This window comes from Egretta garzetta, unplaced genomic scaffold (genome assembly GCF_000687185.1).
Source record: "Egretta garzetta isolate BGI_Z169 unplaced genomic scaffold, ASM68718v1 scaffold21, whole genome shotgun sequence".
NCBI classification, from domain to species: Eukaryota; Metazoa; Chordata; class Aves; order Pelecaniformes; family Ardeidae; genus Egretta; species Egretta garzetta.
This window is the reverse complement of record NW_009258668.1, coordinates 1,754,367-1,766,194: the sequence shown is the minus strand read 5'-3', so window position 1 is coordinate 1,766,194 and position 11,828 is coordinate 1,754,367. Positions and strand designations below refer to the sequence as shown.

The 11,828-nt window shown below is 54.2% G+C and overlaps 1 protein-coding gene across 2 annotated transcripts in view; it reads left to right on the top strand.

Annotated features, from left to right (window-relative positions):
* The window catches only part of NIN (ninein), a 67,756-nt gene that overhangs the window by 16,031 nt on the left and 39,897 nt on the right, over positions 1–11,828 (top strand). For both annotated transcript variants that reach the window (XM_009648631.1, XM_035888424.1), the window contains exon 3: positions 6,279–6,448. In XM_009648631.1, the coding sequence (XP_009646926.1) occupies positions 6,279–6,448 (170 nt within the window). The remainder of the gene's footprint in view (positions 1–6,278; positions 6,449–11,828) is intronic.

Below are 11,828 nucleotides of genomic sequence, written 5' to 3'. Positions count from 1 at the left end.
GAGGGCTGAGCCCCTGCAGCTCCAGCTGGAGCGGGGGGGCTGAGGTCTGCCCGGTGTCACACCTGTATGTAAATCCCTAATCCTGCCTTTGGAGCATCAGGGGTGTGAAATCCCCAGAGGAGAAAACAGCTTAGCAAGGGGGGAGAGGAGAGCTCTGGGTTTCCTCCCCTGGAGCATCAGTCTTAGCTGGAGCATCCTGTGCTCAAGAGCACAGCCAGTCACCAAAATGACAACTTTCTACCTAAAACAGGCTGTAAAAACCACAGGGCCCAAGAGATGCAATCAATGGATTTTTTTTTGTTGTTTTTTTGTTTTTTTTTTTTTGTTCCCACTCCTCATTTCCAAAGCTCTTAGTGCTTCGAGGGAGATGGGCGATGGCAGCTCTTGCACCCGGCATCCCTTAACGTGCTTTTCCCCCAGGTCAGTGGGTGCTCGGGAGCGAGGGGGGAGCCTTGTCGGTGCCCGGCGAGGGGTCGGGTCTGCTGCGATCCCTTCCAGCCCCTCGGAGCGGAGCTGGGAGGGAGCGGGAGGCAGCCTGGGCCAGCCAGAACTAACCCAGCCCTCTGTATTTATTGGGGAATTGTATGGCTGAGAAGCTCTGGCTTGATTTAAATATAAGTAAATTGTCTAGAAAAGGCTAAATTTGGGGTTATCGCAGGGGGAATTACAAATGCAGGAGGGTGGCTGTGTGGGAACCGGAGAGCCCTCCTTGGGGACATGTTTGTCACTGGGTTTTGCATGGCAGGTAATCAAAGGGCGCGCGGTGCAGGTAGGGAGCCTGCGCCCGGCAGGCCTGGGAGGCATTTATTTTTAATGCGTTTTGACAGGTCGGTTAACGCCAAAGTCTTTGCTTCTTTTAATTTAGATCAAACTCGAGATCTGGAGAACAAGCCGCTTCGTGCTGTCGGTGTCAAACTGTCAGTGACTGTGGAAATGCTGGTGTTAGAGCCCGCCCCGGGCTTGGGAAAAATTGAGTTAAGGGCTCCAAACTGTATCATTTAAATGAGAATTTAATGGGGGGGGAAGGGAACCCCGCACAGATTTTAAGGCTGCTTGCAGCATCTGGAGAGTTTGCTCTGCAGGGCGGTGGCTGTGTGCCTTGATGCTGGGGTTTTACCCGGGGACTCGGGTGATGGGAAAGTCCCTCGTGTCTGCGAGCAGCCGGAGGGCTTGTGCCTTCCCTCTCCAAACCAGCTGCTCCCCGGCAGCCCCCCGCCAGCGGCCGAGGGCTCCTGGCAGGGCACAGCATCCCCGTCCCCATGGGTGCAGCCAGGCAGAAGGAGCCCATGGGTGACAGAGCAGCCCCTGGGGTCACAGCAGGACCCACAGGCTGGGGACAAGGAACAAAAACCCCTGTGGGATGCAAAAGCAGTTCCTGCAGAAGTGGCTGGCAGGGTTTTCCCCATTTTGGGGGTGGGGAGCAGCACGTGGGAGAGGCGCTCAGGCTTGCAGTGAGCAGCTGATATTTTTTTTTTTTTATTTTTTTTTCTTGGCAAAGAAAGTAAATTCCCTTTCCAAAGGGCAGACTGGCAGGGAGGATGGTTCTGGCAGGCTGCGGGCACTTTGCCTGGGTAGCAAGTCCCCTGGTGTGGGGACACAGACCCAGCGGCGAAGCGGAGCATCGGCTGACGGGGAAAACCCCAGCTCTGCCGGGAAGTGGCGTGGCTGGGCAGAGGAATGGGGTTTGCGAGAAAAGCAGAAAGAGGTCTGAATGTGACTTAAAATAGTGCTTATCTTTGGTTATTTTTTAGCTCCTGCATGCAGGAGCGTGACGGTGGGGAGACCCCGTTACCCCCAGCCAGCAGCACTGGGAGCCTTTGCAGAGCTGCCCAGCAAAGGGGGCGCGTGCGGATAAATTGCAGCCCGAATTACTGGGGTTTGGTGCTCTGGAGAGATGCTGATGCCGGGCTGGGGGCTGAGCCTGTGGCTGTTGGGAGCCCTGTGGGACCTGGGCTGGGGGGGCGCTGCTGCCGATGCTCTTTGTCCATGGGTCACCGTGGCAGTGAGGGGGTGTCGGGGGACAATAAAATAGATTTAAGGGAGAAGGGGGAGAAAAAAGATCAGTTATGTGGGTGTTTAGGGGGGAAAAAAATTAAAAAATCAGGATCTTTTCCTCCCCATTACGGCAAATAAAGTCAGCTCTGTGCATTGGAAGCCCAGATAGGGAGGGATTACCAGGGTGGAGCGCAGGATTACGGGAACACCCAGGACAAATTAAGGAGCAGCTTGATGCCATCCTCTGTGTGGTCACGAGGGGCTGTTGGGTGGGTTTGTTTGGGTTTTTTTGGTGGGTTTTTTTTTTTCCTTCCCAACATGAGAACAGAGTTGCCATCCCAAAGGGGATGGTGCCCTTGCAGGACCCCCACCTGCGGAGGGAAGGCTGCGAAGGTCTGGCTCTGCGAGGAGACCCAGATGGGGATGGGTATAAAACTGGTGCCACCCTCGGGATGGGGGTGATTTAGGCACAGGCAATGCCTCTGGGCCAAAATGCCTTGGTTTGGGGCCGCTGTGATCCTGCTGCCGCTCTTCTCTGCCTTGGTTGCTGAGCCCAAAGTGCGAAACGGGGACTCGGAGGAGTTTAGGCGGTACCTGGTGTGGTGGGGGATTAGGATTTAGCAGATCCCAGCTGCGATGTGCTTTGCCCAGCAGTAGGCTGCCTGCTGCCGCAAAGAGGATCCCTCCCTTCCAAATCTTAAGCAGCAAGTAAATTAATTTTGCCTCTAAATGACAGGCTCGTGGGGCGAGGGTCTTCCTCCTCTAAACCCCCTTTTGTCTGCGCTCGATGCCTTTGATGCTGGGCCCAGGAAAATGCTGCTCGCTGCCAAGGGGAGCCCCCCCCCTCCTCCCCAGCGTCTGAGGGCAGAGTAGGATTTTGAAATGACTTATCTAGCGCAGAAAGGCAGAACATCAAGTGTAAATCTCTAACCATGGAGACATTTAAGTGCTGAGACAGACGGACGGGGAGCGAGCTGGGGAAGCGATGGCTTCTGTCTGCAGCGCTTAAATCAGGGAGGGGGGGGTTCTTGTGAAATGCAGATTTAGTTGTGGTTTTGGTTTGGTTTTTTTTCGAGGGGCATTTGGGGGGCCACAAGCCCCCCCAAGCAGAGGGGCTTGCTCTCCTGGTGGCTCCTGCTCCCAGCCCAGGGGCAGATCAGACCCCGGTGTCTAATTAGGCACCAGCCCCGGCGTGTGTGTTTTACTAAGCCTGCGCCTTGCTGTAGGGAAGCAGGAAGGGTTCGACCTATTTTCTTTATTTTCCCCCTTTCTGGGTGGTTTCTCAGCCATGCGGTGGTGAGGGTCTGCAGGGAGCAGCATCTCGCCTTGCCGCTGGTTGCAGGAGGGGGGACCAGCGGCCAGGCTGGAGCAGCCTCCCCTCGGTGTTCGATACAGGGCTGTATTTTATGGTGTTGGGGATAAACAGCCCATGGGGCCAGCTCGTGTGCATCCATCTCATGGGAAGCATTGATTTCTTTTTTTTTTTTTTTTTTTTTTTTTTTGACATCTCCCTCCTTTTTCCTCCTGCGCCTTTGAAAGCGCCTGTGGATCGAGCAGCTCTTTCCATCCTTCCTCAGCAGTTTTGGCTGGAAATGAGAAGCTCATTTGGGTTCATCAGCGCACTTTCTGTGTGCGGGGAGCACGGGTTGCTGCTTTTTTTGCTGGCATGCGTGCTCAGCTTTCCCTAAATCCCAGGGATGGTGGGAGCATCGAGGGCGCACAGGCTGCTGTGCAGGGGGGTTGGGTTGGGAAAGCAGGAGGGCGGAGGGGCTTGGAGGATGCTGGGGGTGCGGGAGGGATGCATGCACACCCGGAGACGATGGTGCGCAGGGCATCCTTCAGAGGAGACGGGGCCATGCTCTCAGGGATGGGGCTGCAGGATGCGGTCCCTTATGCTGGCGCGGTGCCTGTGGCCCCGTAACCCGAGGGATTTGTTCAGCACCACGTGCCCGGCAGCCAACGGCACGAGGGTGCGCAAGGGCTTGCAGGGGAAGGGCTGTAACCCAGTGTTAACGAAAGCACCCTGGCTCTGGAAATGGGATTTTTGGGGTGTCTGAGCTCAGTAGCTGGGCTGGGCACAGCTTATTTCAAAGTCGAGCTTTGCAAGGCAGGACCAAACTTTCTGCTCTTCTCAAGCTGTGAAGGGCCACCTTTCCCTCCCAGGGATGTTCTCAGGCTCCATAATTTTTTAACTGCGAAGGGAAAAACAAGCCCACCCAGGTGCTCAGCCCAAAGAGGAGAGCGAGAATCCGGCTGCCAGCCTCCAAATGCTTAAAACGGAGAAGTGGGGAGAAGCTCCCATTCCCCTGCTTGCTGTGGCATGGCATGAAGGCACCTGTGTTGCCATATCCAGCTGGGTTTTCAGCTGCAGCAGTGGTTAAATATGCTGCTGGGGGTGGGGGGTGGCAACAGGACTATTCTGAGCATTGGGAAATCCAGGAGGAAATTAAGCCATAGCTTCATTATTGCTAAATTATTTCCCCACCACCACCCCCCTTGCACATCTTTCCAAAGACGGATGGGCGCGGAGGTGCGTTTCTGTCTTAGAGGAGGAAAAATTATTTCTCAAAAAAGAAAAAAAAAAAAAAAAAACTAAAAAAAAAAAAACCAAACCCAAAGCCCCCCAGCCTTCTTCTGCAAGGGCGGGGGAGACGGCGAGGAGAAAATAAATGGGTGAATGAGTCGCCACAAATATTAGCATTTCAGAGAGAGCTGCTCGATGGAGATTGTTCACCACCGGGCAGGCTTTAATAGGAGTGATAAGGTTTGCTTTTGTTCTCGGGCTCTTACTTAATCAGCCTGTCTCGTTGCGATTTTTCTATCGGCGCACTTCATCGCCCAACTTTCATGTGCGAGTCCCAGCTGCAGCAAATCTTGTTAAAATGGCCTTGTTCAAACACGGGCGCCGGGTTTGTTCCCTAGAGCTGCAATACGGAGGGATGGAGTGCAAGGCTGGAGGAATCAAAGGACTCCTGGTCCTGTGTATTTTATAATTCATTGCATAGCTAAGTTGCGGAATATTTTTTCCCTCTAACAAGCTTGAAGCCTTCTTCCATATCTAAAGGAATAATATCCAAGGAGGAATTTGAGGGGGGGTGGGAGGGGGTTGAGAGACCCGCTGCTTTCTGTGTACCGTTTGTCAAGGATTGAATGGCTTCCCTGCTCCTTATTAGTATTGCCCTCTTGCATTTATTTTGTACCGGAGTGCTCTGCAAATAAAATTTTAAAAAGCTGCTGCTCTTGGCACTGTCTCGGTACGCTGCAAGCGGTGGAAAAATAAAGATGATCGAGTCCTGGGAGGGTTTCGCTGGTAAGGTTAGCAAACGCTGAAACAAAGCGTGGCGGAGAGCCTTTCCCTAATTGAATCCCTGGTTAATTTGCCCCTCCGTCTAATTTGCCCCCTGCTCCAGACGTTGGATGATTCTCACTGAAAATAGCCCAAAATGTGCTTGCTTTTTTTTTTTTTTTGTTTTGTTTTGATCCCCGTCTGTGAGTGCTCCTGGATAATTCAGTCCCCGAAGGCAGGAGCTTGCTGTGGGAAGCTGGAGCTGGGGAATGCGAGCGGAGCCCCCCGTAATTAGAGGACGCCTCTGAAGGGTTATTTATTTAGATCTTGCAGTTGGCATTAGTAGCACGGCACAAGCTGGGACCTGCTCCGCCGGCGCCCGGATCAGCTGCTCGTGTCGGCCCCTGGGAGACGTTCCCCTCCAAACTTGCCTAATATTTTTCCACTCGCCCAGTTGTTTTTATGCTTTTATTCAAGCTGTGATTTAAATCCCCCAAAAGCAGTGGCAGTTGCCCAGGTGTCTGCATAATCTGGAGACTTGAGCTGCTCAAGTGCTATGCTGTCCCTAATTAAACCTGCCCATCGCTGGTAATGAAGATTAGTGCAAGGAGGAGAGACTTAATTGACTTTCCGAGGCTGCATTTGCAAGGTTGAGGGGTTCCCCCCCCATCTTGTTAACTGAGCAAACCTGATTTGGGAACTGGGGGAGACTGAGGAAGATGTAGGGAAGCCCTGATTTCACTTTGCGACAGCCTTTTATTTTTTTTTTTTTTTTGGGTGCTGGACCAATTCCAACCCGTCGGGCCTGATGCCACGGTGAGGGTAGTGGTCCTGGAAAGGAGCAGCCTGCTGGTGCCTGCCCAAGGGGAATGGGGGTGGTGGTGGTGGCAATTTGGTGCTCGGAATGCTGCAACCAAACCAGCCCTGTGTGCTGTGACCTGGGAGCCGGAGCTACCAAAATCACGTTACTGATGTGCTCTGTTCTTGAATTTCACAGATTCTTCCCCAGAAGCCCAGCCCAAGTACATCAAAGGTGGCAAACGCTACGGTCGGCGGTCCCTGCCGGAGTTCCAGGAGTCGGTGGAGGACTTTGCCGAGGTGACCGTCATCGAGCCGCTGAGCGAGGAAGCGCATCCCCCGCACATCGCCTCCAGCGGCTGCGAGGAGGTGAGCGGCAAGGGACCGGGGTGGACTGAACCCCCCAAAATGCCACTGCTCCCCTGAGGTGGTTTGGATGTCCTTGGGGTCGTCCCAGCAAAGGCGACGGTCACCCTCCTCGCCTGTCCCCAGGCGCTAACGAAGCGCAGGCCGGGAGCTAAGCGAGCAGGAGGAGACCGTCCTTATCTATCAGCTCATCTGCAAAAACCCGGCTGTGGCTCCAGCGCTCTTCGGTAGAGGGGATGGGGCAGAGGGGTGGGGAGCGGCAGAGCCCCGCAGCATGCAGCTGCCTTGGGATGGTGCCCCAAATCCAGAGCCACCAGCTTCTCTGGTCACTCCTCTGCATTTTATTTTCCCAGCAAACAGCTTGTGTCCTCCTGCACAAAAGGAAAAAGCTGGCCGTGGCTCTTGGCAGCCCCCCTGCCCCGTCTATGGTTGCCTAAAAATCAGATTTTTTTTTTTTTTTTTTCCCCCCCCCATGGTTCTGTGATCAAAATTCGTGGCTCTCTTTGTGCCAGGGCTTTCAGCCCCAGGATCTCCTCTTGCTTCTCCAGAACAGAAAAGCAAAAGGTGACGAGCGGTTGGGTTTGCTGGCGTGCGTCAGCATGCGACCACAGCGGCATTTCCCTGGTGCGGGGCTCGTTCCAGCCCGCCCCGCTTTGCCAAGTGGTGTCAATTCGGTGTTGCCTGTTCGGGAGCGCGGTGGGAGTCTTCCCATGGGAAGGAGAAATGCTGCCACTTTCAACCCCTCCTCTGGCTCCTGGCTTGGCTTGTGCTTTCCTAGAGTTGGGGGGGGCGCTCTGCAGCCACCCACGTAGGGGAATGCCCAACCCTGCGTGGGGAAGCAAGGGAGACATTTCCACTTCCCAAGTTTTGTAGTTTTATTCCTATGTGGCTATGTGATGGTTTGGCCTTGGCTGGACACCAGGTGCCACCAAGCTGCGCGATCGCTCCCCCAGCAGGACGGGCGGGGAGAAAATGAGATGGGAAAGAAAAAACATCTCATGGGTCAAGGTAAAGGCAGTTTAATAAAAAGCAAAGGCTGTGTGTGGTAGCAAAAGGAAAACAAGATTTTATTCTCTACTTCCCATTAGCAGGCAGTGTCCAGCTGCTTCCCGGGAAGCAGGGCTTCAGTACTGCTCCAGAAGACAACACATCATAAAAAACCAAATGCCCCACTTTCCTCCTCCTTTCCCTTAGCTTATATATATATGAAGTTGGCTCGGATATAAGGTATGGAATATCCCTTTGGTTGGTTTGGGCCAGGGGTCTTGGCTATGTCCGCTCCCAGCCCACCGGTGGTGGGGGAGGGAATTTTGGAGACACAGCCTTGACGCTGTGCGAGCCCTGCTTGGCAGTCCCCAAACCACCGCTGGGTTATCGGCACCTTTCTAGGTACCGATACAAAGCTATGAGGGCTGCTATGAAGAAAGTTAACTCCATCTCACCCTGACCCGATACAGCAGCTGAGCTTAAAAATAAATCTAAAAACTCTAAGAAAATCTTTTTGGCCAGAGCCAGCTTCTTCACCCTGTTCCCAGTAACCTTTGCTCACCACCACGGGGATGCTGATCTGCCTCCTGGTGCCAGCCACATGGGCTGCCCTGACCTTGAAACCAATGTTAATCTGCTCGCGACCCCCAGGGAAGCGATGCCCTCGATAGAAGGGGCCACTCTGATCTTACTCTTCTGTTTTAGCTGCCAAGGAGGTGTAAAAGGCTGATCTGTTAACAAGGCCAGCTAATTAACTCAACTGGTACGTGACTGTGCTGTGCTCCCCGTCGGCTGCATCAGTCTCCTGGTGGGACCTCTTGTTGCACCTTTTGGGGTGGGCGGGATGGTAAATTCTCTTGCAACTTGAGCGAGACTCAGGATAAAGTTGTAAAATCCCCATTTTTCATCTTTATCAGCATTACTGTCTTATCTCTAAGAGAATATCCTCTTGGGGTGCATGGAAATTAGTTGTTTGAAGGCAACTGAAGTTGCGCCAGGGCAGGTTTAGGTTGGACATTAGGAAAAATTTCTTCCCCGAAAGGGTTGTCAGGCTCCGAGCCCTGCTTGGCAGTCCCCAAACCACCGCTGGGTTATCGGCACCTTTCTAGGTACCGATACAAAGCTATGAGGGCTGCTATGAAGAAAGTTAACTCCATCTCACCCTGACCCGATACAGCAGCTGAGCTTAAAAATAAATCTAAAAACTCTAAGAAAATCTTTTTGGCCAGAGCCAGCTTCTTCACCCTGTTCCCAGTAACCTTTGCTCACCACCACGGGGATGCTGATCTGCCTCCTGGTGCCAGCCACATGGGCTGCCCTGACCTTGAAACCAATGTTAATCTGCTCGCGACCCCCAGGGAAGCGATGCCCTCGATAGAAGGGGCCACTCTGATCTTACTCTTCTGTTTTAGCTGCCAAGGAGGTGTAAAAGGCTGATCTGTTAACAAGGCCAGCTAATTAACTCAACTGGTACGTGACTGTGCTGTGCTCCCCGTCGGCTGCATCAGTCTCCTGGTGGGACCTCTTGTTGCACCTTTTGGGGTGGGCGGGATGGTAAATTCTCTTGCAACTTGAGCGAGACTCAGGATAAAGTTGTAAAATCCCCATTTTTCATCTTTATCAGCATTACTGTCTTATCTCTAAGAGAATATCCTCTTGGGGTGCATGGAAATTAGTTGTTTGAAGGCAACTGAAGTTGCGCCAGGGCAGGTTTAGGTTGGACATTAGGAAAAATTTCTTCCCCAAAAGGGTTGTCAGGCTCTGGAATGGGCTGCTCAGGGAGGTGGTCCCTGGAGGTATTTAAAAGAAGGGTAGATGAGGTGTCGAGTCCCCATCCCTGGAGGTATTTAAAAGAAGGGTAGATGAGGTGCTTAGGGACAGGGTTTAGTGGTGGGATGGCAGTGTTCTGTTAACGGTTGGACTTGATGATCTTAAAGGTCTTTTCCAACCTAGACGATTCTATGGTTGGGGGTCCTGGGGCTGAAATGCTAGGCGGTGTTGGAGACTCCTGAAGCGTGGACTTCTTGGGGCTCGGCACAACGAGCAGCCTTTGCTCAGGTTTCTCCGGCTGTGTGTATAAACACGCTGCTGCCCGTGCTCCACCAGCCTTCCTCCAGCCCAGGGTGTTTTGCTGGCCTGAGAACTGGGGCAGTGTGGCTTAATTGGTGCTTGCTTTCAACCGGTGCCAATTAAAAAGGCTCAGGCTCTGTCTGAGAGGCTTCCTTCCCCTTCTTGTCTCTGTAAACATGAGAGGAGAGGCTGGAAGAGCTGGTCTGTGCATGGGATCGGCTGCCCTGGGAGGCTCTGCTGCCTCCATCCCTGGTGGCTTTTCCAGGAGAAAGTCACAAGCAGCTGGGGCCAAATTCAGTGTCGACCCTGCTGTGAGCAGAGGGTGGTGGGGGGATCCCGAGGTTCCCCCTGACCTGTGTGAGTTTGTCCCCATGGATGCTGCTAATGGGCGATGAGAAACAAGTGGCTCCAGCAGCTTCATGGATGTGGTGCTAATGGAGCTGCTGCCGTGAAAGCCCCTAGAAATGCAATGTGGAAGCTTGCGGTGGTGAAAGCTGTGCATCTCTGGCTGTCACTCGAGCTTGTTTGTCCTAAACTCGTCATACAGGTGATGGGCCTTGTTGGGTTCTTCAAGCCTGTGGCAGCTGAGAGCTGGCCCCGTGTGCGTGGGAAATGCCATGACCTTGCTTTCCCGTCCTTTTCACCTTGTGTTTACACCTGATGATGATCTGGGCACTGGGGGTGCAGGCTTGGGATGGGGAGCAGGTTTGATGGCTGTGGGGTACCAAGCCCAAGCTGGTGGCAGGGCAGCAGCACCCCTTGGCTCATGGGTTCCCCTGGGCGGCACAGCCAGACGTGGCCATTCTTAATGGCCATGCTGTCTTCCAAACCTCAGCGTAGGGCATCTGTCATCTCCCCTTCCCCCTGGCTCTGCTCCCGGAAGGGTCCCTCCTACTTGCAGGTTGTAGAAACCACTGCCACATCCCAGCTCTGTCCCTTCAGCGCCTGCTGAAGCCACTCGCTCCCCAGGCATCCGTGCGTTTGCTTCTGTGTGGTTTCCAGCATGGCACGGCAATACCTCCTGGGAGGGTCAGGCTGAAGCTCTTTGCCTTCAGGTCCTCGATGTACAAACGTGAGGCTCCCGAAGCGCGACTGCCCTGTAAAGCCGGGGTCTGCAGATGACAGCTCAGGATGGCGCTTGCTCCCCGCAAAAGTGCGTTATCGGCGTGACTCCGGTGCTTTGCAGCTGAAGGCAACGGGCAGAGCAGGGTGCGGAGATTTGCTGTCTCTCAAGGGTCTCTGCTCTGGCTGCTCAGACCAGGGAGCTGATCTCTGGGCAAGCACGCGGGGAATGGGGGCTGTCGGCATTGGTGCAAAGGCTCACCTTGCCCGCGTGCAAAGCAAAACAGGCTCAGCATGCGCTCCTGATCATCATTTTAATTAGCAATATATTCTGGCGGGGAACAAAGGTCTGTCTCGCCGAAGCAGATGGCAGGGGGGGAGAGGGGTTGCTGCCTTATTATGAGGAGAGGCCACCGCGAGCAAACGGCAGAGGCTGCAGATGCTCGCCCGGGCCGCGGGCTGGAGGGCGGCGAGCATTGAAAGCCACGGCCATCTGCTGCCTGACACCGGGATGCACCGGCCCCCCGCGCCTGTCCCGGCCCCGCTTTGTCCTCGCACCGGCGGTGGCCGACCCCGAGACCCCGCTGCACAAAGGGACGCCCTCGCCCTCCGCAGCGGGGCCCCCCGGCACGGGGAGGGAGGGAGGGGAGGTCACACGAGCTCCCCGGGGTTGGTGGCAGTGGGTTACCAGCCCGCAGCCCCCCTGCTATGTTCAGCCTTTTGGGGTTGTTGGTATTCACGGAGTTACCGGGTGCTGTGGTCCAGGGTTCTTGGTTTTGAGGCAAGTCCTTGAAGCGAGAGGTTCTGGGGTTAATATGGTTTAGATCTGAGTCTGTATAAAAATCTCTATGTTGCTCGTGCAAAAAGACTTGGACCCCGCTTCTGAGCATCGCTCGGCTTCTCCTCGGTGCCCCTGCAAGGACGAGTGGCTGCAGGGTGGCAGCTCTGCCTGGCACCCAAAGGTGCCTTCTCCCAGTACCAGGTTGGCCGTTGCGGATGTCCTTACGGGCTGGGGTGACATCAACTCATGCATTTTGGCAACACAGGCTGTTTTCTACCTTTGTAGCCAATAATTTGACGGTACCTGTTGCCTCAGCTCCTGCTTTCTGTGTGCTTGTCCTGATGGTTTATCAGGAATCTGCCACCCTGATGCCTCGATGGCGATGCTAGCTGGACCGCACTCGTTTGGGCCAAAATCTGCAGGTTTTTGGGGTTTTTTTGGTGTTGTGTTTTTTTTTTTTTTTTTTTCCCTTCTCCTGCCTGG